The sequence below is a fragment of the Tupaia chinensis genome, unplaced genomic scaffold (genome assembly GCF_000334495.1).
Source record: "Tupaia chinensis unplaced genomic scaffold, TupChi_1.0 Scaffold000226_1, whole genome shotgun sequence".
In the NCBI taxonomy this organism is placed as follows: domain Eukaryota; kingdom Metazoa; phylum Chordata; class Mammalia; order Scandentia; family Tupaiidae; genus Tupaia; species Tupaia belangeri.
The window spans coordinates 5712378-5723802 of NW_006159701.1; the positions used below are offsets into that span (position 1 = coordinate 5712378).

The following is an 11425-nucleotide window of genomic DNA, read 5'->3' on the forward strand; positions in this document are numbered from 1 at the left end:
AATTAATCAGAAATAAGAAAGTGGTTCCTTACTTTTGGAATGGGGAAGTAAAAGTTCATGAAATCTGGGCCAACCAGATTATTATTATTATTTGTATTTGCTAGAAGGCTTATGTGTTTAGCAGAGAAAGAGCAAGCGAGAGAGGGAAAGTGAGAAAGCATCCTCCATGAGAGTGGTCACACCACTTCTCTTCCCTTCTTCCCTCTGGTCAGGATTTTTGGTGCATGTGCACAAGTGCCCACCACGTTTTTTCAAGCCACTGGTACCTGACTTGAACTGCACAGTTGGTCAGTGAGATCCGGCCGCCTTAACCACTATACCCCAAGCTAGCCTGTGAGTGCATATTTTTGAAAATATATTTCTTAGGGTTCTAGTTCTAAGAAAGATGAGGTAAGCAGTCTGTCTCTCCCTGTGGTTGCAACTACCAGCCCTGGACAGAACGCATGGAGCAGCTCATGTGAGGATCCTGAAAAAGAAATGGTGGCAGGTGGGCTGGGGAAGGGAATCAGAGCCTGCAGTATAAACAAATGTGGGGGTGAGTTTCCTATTTCGTTTTTGGCTTGCTATCTCCTGGCCTATCTCCTATCTCAAAGGCAGTTTGAATCCTGGAACTGTTCACTGGACACAGAAAGAAAGATCTCCAAGAAAACCGCAGGAAGAGAGGTGTTGGAAGACAGCGCGGGAAATCTTTCTCCTACTTTTCTGACTGGCCCTGCCTGGCCCCAGGCAGTTGAGATTGAAGTTGAAACTCAGCAGCAAGGAGAGCAGAGGCAGCCAGGAAAGCACCTAAGACTCTCCCAGATGAGAACGAATCCTTTCTCTGACCAAAGGAACTGTGGTTTGAGAAGTGAGGAGAGGAATTCCCATTGTCACTTTTTTAAGGTTTTCTGTCATAGGGCACAGGCGCTTGCAGGAGAAACAATGAGAGGGAAAGTGAGAAGTCACACCCTGAGGGGATGGCCATGCTGTAATCCTTTCGCCTCCTGGGATTTTGGGCATGCACGCACACGTGCCTGGCATGAGCTTCAAGCCACCAGGTCTGCCCCCCTCCATTGCCATTCTTCTTCTTTTCTTCTTCTCCCTCCCATTGCCATTCTTCTTCTTCTCTTCTTCTTCCTCCTCCTCCTTCTTCTCCTCCTTCCCCCTCCATTGCCATTCTTCTTCTCTTCTTCTTCCTCCTCCTCCTTCTTCTCCTCCTTCCCCCTCCATTGCCATTCTTCTTCTCTTCTTCTTCCTCCTCCTCCTTCTTCTCCTCCTTCCCCCTCCATTGCCATTCTTCTTCTTCTCTTCTTCTTCCTCCTCCTCCTTCTTCTCCTCCTTCCCCCTCCATTGCCATTCTTCTTCTCTTTTTTCTTCTTCCCCCCTCCATTGCTATTCTTTTCTTCTTCGCCTCCCCCTCTCCATTGCTATTATTTTCTTCTTCCTTCTCCTACTCCTTCTTCTTCCCCCCTCCATTGCCATTCTTCTTCTTCCCCCACCATTGCCATTCTTCTTTTCTTCTTTCTTCTCTTCCTCTTCCTTCTTCAAGAACCATTACTTATTTATTTATTCATCCATTTTAATTTGACCAGAGAGGGACAGGACTCAAATCACAGTTGGCCATGTAGTTAACCCCATACCACCTGCCGGCTCCCTCATTGCCATTCTTAATGTCTTTAACCTGTCACTCAGACTCAGAACAGATTCAGTCATGGACTGTATACAGAAAACAAGGGATACTAAAGGCCTAGGCTAATTTCTAACTAGAAATCCAGCAAGAGGGGAAAGGTGATCTTGGAAACTAGAGAGTGTAGGGGAGACTGTGGAGATGAAGGAGCTAGAGTAATGGAGCCCCTAAAGCTGTACATGAGCTCTAAGGCTCACATCTGTGGATCTGATCCTAAATGGTATTGCTGTAGTATAGATATTTTATTGCCAGAGGGCATGTGCGCTTGCCAGAGGGAGAGAGAGGGGAAAACGCCCAACCATACACTGTACAAGAAACTCAATATCATGATACAGATTGGTTCAAAGAGTGGAGCAGCAGGTGATGTGGTGATTAAGGCACTGGATCCCACATAGATGACTATACGGGAGTCCAGAGACATAATCATTATGCTACTGGTCGCTAATAACTAATTTTTTTTCCTAGTAACTCTTTTTTTTTTTTTGAGAGGTTTTTCACTATAGGGCGCGTGTGCTCGCCAGAAAGACAGAAAGACAGAGAGATAGAAAGTGAGAAATCACCCCCAGGGGGGTGGCCACATCATAATCCCTTCTCCTCTATTCTCCTCTTGGGATCTTGGACATGCATGCACACGTGCCGGGAGTGGGTTTAAGCCACCAGGTCTGGGACTTGAACTGTGGTCAACTACATAGGAGTCCAACGACATAGCCATTATGCCAAATGCTATTCCCATCTAATAACTAATTATCTAAAAAAAATTTTTTGAGAGGTTTTTGCTATAGGGCACGTGCGCTCGCCAGAAAGACACAGAGACAGAGAGACAGAAAGCGAGAAATCACCCCCTAGTGGAGATGGCCACACCACAATCCCTTCTCCTCCATTCTCCTCCTGGGATCCTGGGCACGCACGCACGCGCGCCTGGCGTGAGTTTAAACCACCAGGTCCTGGACTTGAACCGCGGTAGACCACATGGGAGTCCAGCGACATAGCCATTATGCTAACTGCTAGTTCCCCCCAATTTTTTTTTAAATGTTAGAGGTTTTTACCTTAGGGTACGTGTGCTTTCTGGAGAGAGAGACACAGAGACAGTGAGAAGAAGAATGAGAAATCACCCCCCTGAGGGGATGGCCACACCACAATCCCTTCTCCATTCTCCTCCCAGGATCTTGGGCACGCAAGCACATGCCCCTAGTGTGAGTTTAAAGCCACTAGGTCCAGGACTTGAACCGCAGTAGGCCATGTGGGAGTCCAGTACATCAACTACCATGCCCTTTACTGGCTCCCTTTCCCTCTATTCTCCTCGGGATTTTGGGAATGGACGTGGTATGATTTTTCAAGCCACTAGGTCCTGGACTCAAAACCATAGTTAACCATGTGGGAATCCAATACCTTAACCACCACTCCATCTGTTGACCCCTAGAAAATAAAAATGAAGCAACTCAAAATTTGTGGTATACAGGTCCTGACTGAATCCTAGTGGATTTATAAGAGGGAATGAGACAGACACATGGACACAGATATCTGCTGTGCCCTTGCTCTGTGTCACCATGAGATTCCCAGTGCTGTCTTGGGACTAGAGAAAGACCCCACTAGCAAGACTTCACCAGCTGTGGCCCCTTGACTTGGACCTCCAAAACTGTGAGGCAAATAAACCTCTATTCTTTTTTCTTTTAAGAATTTATTTTAATTTTATCTATTATTATTATTTTTAAAATTTGACCAGAGAGAGAAGGGAAAGTAAGAAAGCAAGCTGCCAGGTTTAAGACTCAAACCACTGTTGACCATGTGGAAGTCCAGCACTTTAACCACACCACCTGCCAGCCCCTAAACTTCTATTCTTTCTAAAACACTCAGACTCTGATATTCAGTTATTAAGCAATAGGATGATGGGCTAAAATAAGTATATATTCTAAAGAAATGAAAACTTCTGTTCACACAAAAGCCAATACACAAACATTTATAGTAACTTTATTTATAATCACCGAAAACTATCAACAATCCAAATATCCTTCAATGGGTGAATGTAAAACACACTGGTACATTCATAAAATGAAATATTGCTCGTTCACAAAAAGCAACAACATGGATGGCTCTCAAAGGCAGTATGCTGCTGGGAGCAGGTAACTGTTAGGTCACAGACCCAGTATGACTCTATTTAAGTGACATTCAGGAAAAGGCAAATCTACAGGGACAGAAATTGGGGTGACCACAAAGAGGAAGCTTGAGAAGATTTTTTGGGTGATGGAACTTCATGCCTTGACTGTGGTTGTAGACACACAAATCTATCCATGTATTAAAAATCATGTAACTGTTAAGTCCAAAAAAATTAATTTTATGGCATATTAACTTAGACTTTTAAAAAATGAAAAACAGATTCAAATAAAGTCATTTTTAAAAACGCTTTAAATGTTCTGAGTTTCTGCCCCAAAGATTGTTTTGTAAGGGTTCTGCTGTACCAGCCCTGATGTCTGCTTTTCCATCTGTAAAATGAGACAATCAGTCTAGAACAGTGATTTTCCTCCTTCTTCTCCCCTGCTTCCCAAAACTGCACCTTGGGCATACCCTTTGTCAAAGTGGTGTGAGTAGGCTCTGGGCCCACAGTTTGGCATCAAGCAGAGCAGCTGTGCTTTTGTCTGTCTCATGTTGTTTGCCTGAAAACATCTGGATTAGAACAGCTGGTCTTCAACTGGATCCTCTGGCACAATCCCAGACTCCTGGGCCTAGCAGTGGGCCCACTCATTTGTCCCTTTGACATGAGCCCTGTGGATTCTAGCAGTCAGTCAGACCAGGGTGCTGGCTCAGTAGTCAGCAATTCTACACAAGGCCTCTTGGGGAAAGATGGACTTGTGCTCCTGGCTTTGGGCACTCCAGGTCACGTGGTTTAAATACAGTGGGAATGCTGACAAGCTGCTAACCTAGGCCTCCTTCGATGTTGGGTCTGAAAGGACTTAAACCATTTTATCCCCCCACGCAGGGTGACTTTTTGAAAGAGCACTTTGTAAACATTAAAGGGCTGTGCACAGATGAGGGAAATGCCCTTATGAGGATGACTGAGCTGACCTAGAACCAGCAAGGCCAAAGAGTCTGTCGCTCATGACCACAATTGTCAGAGCTGTCATTCACACTAAGCATGTGCTGTGTGCTTAGTACCATACTAAGGAGTTGCTGAATCTTCACAATGACTCTGTGAGGAAAGGGCTGTCACTGGTCAAACAGATGAAGACACTGAGGCTCCCAGAGGCCCCAGGTCACATGGACAGGAGGTGACAGAGCTGGGTCGTGGTCAGCAGCTCCAGCCTTCCAAACCAGAGCTTGTGAGAACTCATGAGGCCTAATATCAGGCTTGATCTCATCCTGTGCCCTGGAAAAATGGACTGTCATCAAAAGTTGGTGGAGGATCACCAACGGCTCTTTTGCTATCTTGCCATGTACAGTAGCACTCAAAAAAAATGTTTTAAAAATGTTATACAGTGGAATGCTTTCCTTGAAAACTGTCTTATGCATTAGTCCAAGCTAGAAAACCAGAGTTGGGTCACTTTAATGAAGGCAGAAACAGGGGTAGTCTGGGACCTGCAGCACTCCCAAAGCACCACTTGAAGGCCACTTATCCAGTAGGCCGCCTTTTTCTGTGAAAAGCACAGGAGGCACTATGATGCTTAAGGCTCTGGCCTTGGGTAGGGAAGAATAAGCTGGGCTTGTGGCAGCTCATTCCCAAGTCAGGTAGTCTGTGGGAAGGCTGCAAGTTTCCAGGCCTGACATATGCCTGGGCACTAGTCTGACTGTCCCAGGCACCATCTGCCTCGTCCTACCCTCTGACCAGCATCCATGATCCATGGGTGGCTACTCATAGGGTAGAAAACTCATCTTTGCTATCTTACAATTAGTAAGTTGAATCTTTTTTTAAAGTTTTTGCCATAGGGTGCATGAGCTCATCAGAGAGAGAAGGAAAGTAAGAAATCACTCCCGAGGAGGGATGGCCATGCCAGTTGGTTCTCTTCTATTCTCCTTTTGGGATTTTGGGCACGCACACACATGTGCCCAGCATGATTTTCAAGGCTTCAAGTCTGGGACTTGAACTGTAGTCGGCTATGTGAGAGTCCAGTGCCTTAACCACCACTTACTTGCTGGCCCCAGTAAGTTTCATCTTTAAAGCTATGGGCTACAAAGTGAAAAGCTGCAGCAACTCTTTCTTCTTTCTTGACCTTATAAAGGCATCATCTGTTTTTTGCTGCATCAACAGAAGTAGAATGTTTGAGTTTAGATCTTGGTCCAGGATCAACAGGTCTGTACCCCTAGCCCCCGATGCAGGGGCGGGTGGGACGGCTCACAGTGGAATCATCAAGCGGACCTCCTTCTCATAGATGTCAGGGATCATGCCCACTGGGGAGCTGACCATGCGCACGGTATTCTTGCCAAACAGCTGGAACTCGTAGTGGATGAGCTGCTCCCAAAAACCACTGTTGGGTCGAATGATGGGTCGGCACGACTTGGTCCACGTGTGGGCGTCCAGCAGGGACATGGCATGGTACTTCATGAGGTAGGCCAGGCACAGGGTGGCCGAGCGGCTCACGCCAGCGGCACAGTGCAGCAGGGTGCGACCCTGTTTCAGATCCACACTGTGGATGTGGTCGGCAATAGGGTCGAAGAAGTCACGGAGCTGCGAGACAGGCATGTCAGCCACAGGCACCTGCATATACTGGATGTCCTCATACAAGGTGTTCACCACCTCCACCGAGACGTTGATGACCGTGGTGATCTGGTGGCTGGACAGCAGGAGCTTGTTGTTGGCAGCACCGCCATTGCTGAGATAGAGGCTTCTGGTAATCTGTGAGAGGCCGCTGATTGAGGGCTGCCGGAACTGAACCGGGAAGGCACACGGGGATGCTGTCATCAAGGCAGGGAGTGGGTCAGCCGTCAGTGCCGTCTGAGAGCATCTTTTTGTGTCCACAGAAAACTGTAGGGAGGAGAGGACGGTTAGAGGGCAGGTGCCCAGCATCCTGACCCCAGGGATTTCTGGGTGATGAATGAATGAGTCTGTAGGCTCCCCCAAGATGGTTCTCTGACATTCTCAGTAGACTTAATTACTCAGGGAACTCATTAAAATTATGAGTACCCAGGTGCCTCCTCAAAGCCAGACTCTCGGGGTGAAGAGCATGAATCTGCATTTTCAGCATGCTTCTTTGCTGGTCTGGTCTGTCCTGCCTTACAGGAAAAAGAGCAATCCTCAAGCCTGGCACCTGAGACCTCTGCGAGGAGCCCCACATCTCAAGTTGGGCAGGCTGACTTGTGTCACTCTGCTTTGTCCTGTCTTGACTCTCCCCTAGGCTCACACAGTCCTCTTCTCCCTCCTCTTTAAAATTCTCTCCTTCTGGGGCCGGCAGGTGGCATGGTGGTTAAGAGCACTGGATTCTCACATCCTGCACCTGGTAGCTTGCTTTCTCACTTTTCCTCTCTCTCTCGCTCTGTCCATATCTGGTCAAATTACAATAAATAAATATATAAATAAATAAAGTTAAATAAAATAATTCTTTAAAAAAAAACTTTTTTTCTTCTGGCTCCTCTACATGGGAACCTGGCATGGTCTCCCTCTTCAGTCTCCTGACTTATGCCCAAATCATAAGACCCTGAACCTGTGACACAGAACCAGAGCCCCCTGTGCTGGGAGTCACTGGAGGACGTGGTATGACAGTAGGGAGGGTCCCAGCTTCCTCTCTCCAAGAACCAGCTCTTTGAAGAGCTAGGATATAACCATGTGAAACTGATGTCTCAAATGACAAAGCCCTTTATTATTAAATGTGCTCCCATACCTGACATTTAAGGAGGGCTTGAGGGAGGGAGTGGCTGGAAGCTTTCCAGAGGCCAGCATAATGGCCACAGCACCCCAGGACCGAGTGCAGGGGCAGTGGGGTCTCAAAGGCTCACCACACCCGCACCACGCTGCCTGCATCAGGGCTGTGGCAGGCACCCTAGGGAGAGGAGATCTCTGCCTCTTCTAAGAAGTTTCAGGCCCTAACTTTCACAATCTTGAACAGAGCTGCAAAACAGCACATCCTTATGTGTCTCGCTGAAATAAGGGCATCTGAATGTAGACCTCACCTCTCATGGCTCAATGGCAGTCTTCAGCAGGCACCAATGAGGAGCCAAAGTTTTGTTCCTGCTTAATGTATCTGAGTGGCTGCCCACTGTCAGGATAAGAGGGAGCCCCTTAACTAGGCCATCAAAAGCATACGTCTCCATTTTCCTGTTGGCCTTCCCCATGTCCTACCTAATGGCCTCAGTGAGACTGAGCCACTTTCAGTTCCTTCCAGACATCCTGTCTGCTGTAGCCAGGGGCCTTTGACTGATATTCTCAGCCCCTTTGCCTTTTTTTTTTTTTTTTTTTTTTGCTATAGGGTGTGTGTGCTCCTTAGAGAAAAACATCCCTTTTCCATTTTCCTCTTGGGATTTGGGCAGGCACACACACATGCCTGGTGCGATTTTGTGATTTTCTTTCTTTCTTTCTTTCTTTTTTTTTTTTCTTTTTTTGAGAGGTTTCTACTATAGGGTGCGTGTGTTCTCCAGAAAGACAGAGAGAGACAGAGAGACAGAAAGCGAGAAATCACCCCCCAGGGGGATGGCCATGCCACAATCCCTTCTCCTCCATTCTCCTCTCTGGATCTTGGGCACGTAAGCACATGCACCTGGCATGAGTTTAAGCCGTCAGGTCCAGGACTCGAACCACCCAGCAACATAGCCATTATGCCAACTGCTGGTCCTGCCTGGTGTGATTTTCAAACTGCTGGGTTTGGGATTCGAACCATGTAGCCAGCCATGTGAGACCCAGCCTTAATCTCCATGTCATCTGCTGGCCCAGGACTTTCTTTCCTTATTAACTTATTAGGTCTTGACCTGTTCCATTCAACAGAGAACTGCAAAGTTTGAGGATCCTAGCCCAAGAGATCCCTTCCTTAAAAGAAATCTCTTGAGAGCACAACCCTCCCCACTTTGATCAAGTCCCTCATCTGGGCTTTCTGAGCCCAATGTTATCTCCTTCTTAACACTTACTGATATTGTGGGACTTTGTTTTTTTCTTTTAAAAGAGTTTTTTGCCATAGGATGCAGGCAACTCGCCAGAGCCAGAGAGAGAAAAAGTGAAAAATCATCGCTGGAGGGATGGCCATGCCACAATCCCTTCTACTCAATTCTCTCTCAGGATTTTGAGTGTGCATACATGCACCCAGCCTGTTTTTCAAGATGCCAGGTCTGAGACTTGAACCTTGGAGTTGACAATGTGGGATTCAACACCTTAACCACCATACCCTGTGGTGGCCCCAAAGATGCAAGTCTCTCTCCCTTTTAAAGTTAATTGTGTTTCTTGAAAAAGAGCAAGCAGGGGAACTCTCCATAGGGCCTTACTATGTCACAATCTGCTTCTCCGAGCCCACCAGCTAGTCAGGCTCTTGGGCACTCCCTTCTAGTGTTTCAGGTTGATGTGGGATTAGAACCCACTGTGGGCTGGGTGGCTTCAAGCACTGCAGATCACTAAGACTGTACCACTGAGGCTGGGCCTAAAGATGTGGTTTTTGTCTTGATCTGATCATTTGATTAATATCTGTCTTCCCAGGAGACTGTAGGGATGAGACAGTGTTCAGCTTCATTCCAACCATATCACTCACCAGTGCCAAGTTCTACGACCACAAGTAGGTGCTTGATAAATATTTGCTGAAAGAATGACTCTAACAGCCACAACTCGGCCTTTTAACTGAGATATTTTCTGGTAAGGATGAGTTCCCTGGCCCAGTTTTCCTAGAATTTCAGAAGGGCTGGGTGGGGGTGGGGGTGGTTCTTTGCCTGATAGACAAGGCTGAAGGCTACACTGGCAAATCCTACCTACCAATGCCCCAGTGTCAAATGCATCAGACCCACCCCAGGAAGGGCAGATGGGGTTGGTCTGTCCTAAAGGTCATGTTAAAAGGCAAAGAAAAATCTCCTCAAACACAGATAGAAGCCTAAGTGCTAAAGGATATTCTGGATCGTCACCAGAAAACCCAAAAAGAAGTAGAGTAACTCCCTTGCCCTTCAACCAGTATCCAATAGGTAAAGGGAGTAGAGGGACTGCTGTTCATGTCAGCCACAAAAGGTGTGAATAAGAAGCCCTGCTCTTGAGGTAAGGGTAGTGATAGGATGAGTCATTTTCATGCTAATCAAGAAATATTGATCAGGCACTTACTAGGTGCTAAAGATAATGAAATGTACAAGCCTGCCATATCTCTTTTTTCACAGAGCTCATAGTCCAGTAAGGGAGACAGACAGGCAAGTCAGGCATCACAGAGCTAGAAAATAGGGGTAACACTGCCTACTTTATTTAAGGATGCTGTGAAGATTAAATGAGATAATCCAGATTGAGTGTTTAACAAGGCTCGGGATAGAGTGAGCCTGCTAAATGTGATGGCTAGTCTTGCTGTTGTTAGTAAAGTTTAAAATGCAAGATAATCATGAGAGTCAAGAGTAAAGGGATTGGGAACCAGCAGTTAGCGTAATGGCTATGTCGCTGGACTCCCACGTAGTCGACCGCGGTTCGCGTCCTGGACCCGGTGGCTTAAAACTCACGCCGGGCGCGTGTGCGTGTGTGCCCAAGATCCCAAGAGGAGAATGGAGGAGAAGGGATTGCGGCGTGACCATCCCCCCTGGGGGGTGATTTCTCGCTTTCTGTCTCTATGTCTCTGTCTGTCTGGCGAGCGCATGTGCCCTATAGCAAAAATCTCTCAAAAAAAAAAAAAAAAGAGTAAAGGGATTTATTCCAAGCTGGGGGCTGGGCAGTTGCAACCACTGCCTGAAGAAATGACACAGAGATCTGAAGAACTTTAGCATGAAGGGGAGGGAGGTGGAGAAACAGCCACTTGGTAGCAACTGAGTTTCACCACTGTACAGCCTTTGAAGCCCTTGGATTCCCTTCCGTGGTTCAATCTTCAAAACAACCCAATCAGACTGGTGTCTAGAGTTAATAGGCAAATGTGCCTTTCGAGTCCTGGACCCAGCGACTTGGAAAATAGCCAGGACACATGTACATGCATGCTCCAAATCCCCAGATAATGGAGGAGAAGGGATTTTGGCATGGCCATCCTCCCAGGGGGAGTGGGGTGTGATTTCTCACTTTCTCTCTCTCTCTCTGTCTCTGTCTTTGCACATGCACCTTAAACCAAAAACAATACAAAACAAAACATTTTACACAGGAGAAAAATGAGGTACAGAGAGAAAAGGGACTTGTTCAGGGCCACTGTTAGATCAACCCCTGAAAGGCTTTTAGATAATTTCCCATCAGAAAATAAGGAGATGGTTACAAGGCCCTCAGGCCAGAGCCCTCCTTTACTGCAGCTGAAACCCACAGAAGGGCCGATAAAGTCACAGTGGTGGAGCCAGTGGGTGGCGTAGTGGTTAAAAGCACTGGACTCCCTCATGGTCCACCACTGTTCAAGTCTCGGGCCAGTGGTCTGAAAATCATGCCTGGCCAGTATATGGATTCCCAAAATCCCAGAGAAGGGATTGTGACATGGCCATCCCCCTGGGGGGGTGACTTCTCAATTTCCATCTCACTAGTCTCTCCTCTCTGGTGAGCATACACGCCCTATGGCAAAAACCTTATTAAAAAAAAAAAAAAAAAGGAAAAAGAAAGCCACAGTAGCAAGTAAAGTAATCAAAATACCTGCCATTCTCCTCCCCAAACCCTTCAATATAAATACTTCGTGTCCTGGGTGGGATGGACTGAAGCACCTCCGAAAC

At 46.9% G+C, this 11425-nt stretch overlaps 1 protein-coding gene across 1 annotated transcript in view; it reads right to left on the reverse strand.

Annotated features, from left to right (window-relative positions):
- Positions 1-5743: 5743 nt before the first annotated feature.
- The window catches only part of DUSP18 (dual specificity phosphatase 18), a 6318-nt gene continuing 636 nt past the window's right edge, over positions 5744-11425 (reverse strand). Inside the window, exon 2 of the mRNA XM_006147937.3 lies at positions 5744-6620. Coding sequence (XP_006147999.1) covers positions 5991-6557 — 567 coding nt within the window. The 5' untranslated portion in view covers positions 6558-6620 and the 3' untranslated portion in view covers positions 5744-5990. The remainder of the gene's footprint in view (positions 6621-11425) is intronic.